Source organism: Seriola lalandi, unplaced genomic scaffold, assembly GCF_002814215.2.
Source record: "Seriola lalandi dorsalis isolate HSWRI2012SDOR001 ecotype SW California unplaced genomic scaffold, Sedor1 jcf7180002054945, whole genome shotgun sequence".
NCBI classification, from domain to species: Eukaryota; Metazoa; Chordata; class Actinopteri; order Carangiformes; family Carangidae; genus Seriola; species Seriola lalandi.
Genome location: NW_019525496.1, coordinates 660986 through 662740, shown reverse-complemented (window position 1 = coordinate 662740; position 1755 = coordinate 660986). Strand labels below are relative to the sequence as shown.

At 41.4% G+C, this 1755-nt stretch overlaps 1 protein-coding gene across 1 annotated transcript in view; it reads left to right on the top strand.

Annotated features, from left to right (window-relative positions):
- Window positions 1–1397, top strand: part of LOC147817533 (adhesion G protein-coupled receptor A2-like) — a 29766-nt gene extending 28369 nt beyond the window's left edge. The window contains exon 3 of the mRNA XM_087170319.1: window positions 1322–1397. Within this exon, the coding sequence (XP_087026445.1) occupies window positions 1322–1397 (76 nt within the window). The remainder of the gene's footprint in view (window positions 1–1321) is intronic.
- Window positions 1398–1755: the final 358 nt, after the last annotated feature.

Genomic DNA, 1755 nt, shown 5'->3' with positions numbered 1-1755 from the left:
TGAGGCAGCATGGTCGAGAACTACGATGACAGATAATCTTTGTGGAAAAAAGGACTAGAAAGTCCCCCGAGGTCTTGCCTACCACAGTGGCATGTCGGTTGGAAGTGAAATAGATAAAAATGCAGCCTTTGCATTGATGCTTGTGCACTCCTGTAAGGAAATCCTCCTCTGTGATTGGTCCGGTGGGAGCATGCATTTTTCATGCTGTAGAAACATGGATCACATTCCAGCTCGCATTGTCCATGTCCTGCCGATAACCATCCGTCTCCTGACCTGCTTCAACCTCACTATTCCCACCTGGCCTGTAAAATATGTAGGCTAGTGGATTCAAAATCTAATGCAGGTTTGGTGATGGAGAGGAGGCATCTGGCTGAATAGTAACACATGGAAAGAGAGTTTAGAAAAGTGCAGCAGATAGTATATGAAACTAGATCTTCAAAGGAATTCATATTTATGGTTTGCAATGGCCAAGTTTATTGTGGAAAAAGTAATTGTGAAACAATCAGAGGAATGACAGAACCCCTTGCATGCAGTTTTAGATTCCACCAATATTTAATTTGGTCAAGTATTTCCATCTTGCTAGCCTCAAGCCCAAGTGGCTGATGAGATAAGATTTCCTATCTGTGTGCAGAAATACCCCTCCATAGCCCACTGGATGGACCAGTTTTGGGAAATGTGTCTCCACCCCACTGTCGGTTAAGTATGAAGCTACAGCCAGCAGCCAGTTAGCTTAGCTTAGCTTAGCTTAAAGAAGCAACGGAAAACAGCTAGCCTGTCTCTTTTCTGAGGTAACAAAATGTACCTACCAGCACCTCTAAAGCTCTCTCCCATTTGTTTAATCTGTACAAAAATCAAAGTATGAAAATGATAATCCACCAATTTACTGAAGGATATATTCTAAATTATTTCTCTGCTCTGAGCAGTAACTTCCTGGAAACTTCGCTAGCTGCTGGAGAACTCCTGCTGGCCAAGAAGTAAACAAAACCAACTTGATTTTTGTATAGATTAAGCAAACAAGATATAACAAGTTAATTAGTTAATTTTAGTTAACTAATAATGTTTAGCTGGCAGTTGGTTGTTGTTGTTACCTTTGGACAGAACCTGGCTAGCTGTTTCTCCTGTTTCCAGTCTTTATGCTAAGCTAAGCTAATTGGCCGCTGGCCCCAGGCACATATTTACCACACAGTCACAAGAGTAGTATCGATGTTCTGATCTAACTCTCTGCAGGAAAGCAAATCCCAACATATTCCTTGAAGATATTCCTCTACATCATCCCTACATGCATTCTCTCACTGACCTAATATTTTCTCTGTCTCCCCAGGGACCTCAAACACAACTTAATCAGCACCATCATGCCTGGAGCCTTCCAAGGCCTGTCTGAGCTTCGGAAACTGTAAGTAGACATTAACATGACTCACATTCCATTCGGTTTCAGAGCAGCAAACATATTAACAGAAATCATAAACACAGGCACGGAAATTTTGAATCCAATTGTTTGGAATGAGACGGATGATACAGTCTGTAGGATTCTTTTTTTGGATGATTGTTCACCAGATTGACAGTAGTTGTTAAAAGAGATGAGTTTACTGTTTTGGAAGCTCATGGCAGATGTTATATTGAGCTCCTGGTGTTAGTGTGACCATAAAGGCCTCCTCTACTGAAGTGTTTCTGCTGATCCTCCCCCAAAGGGAATCAAGTTGTTTTGGTGAGAGCAGTTTGTTTTATAATTGTGCCCAAATTTCACTGTACCTAGTA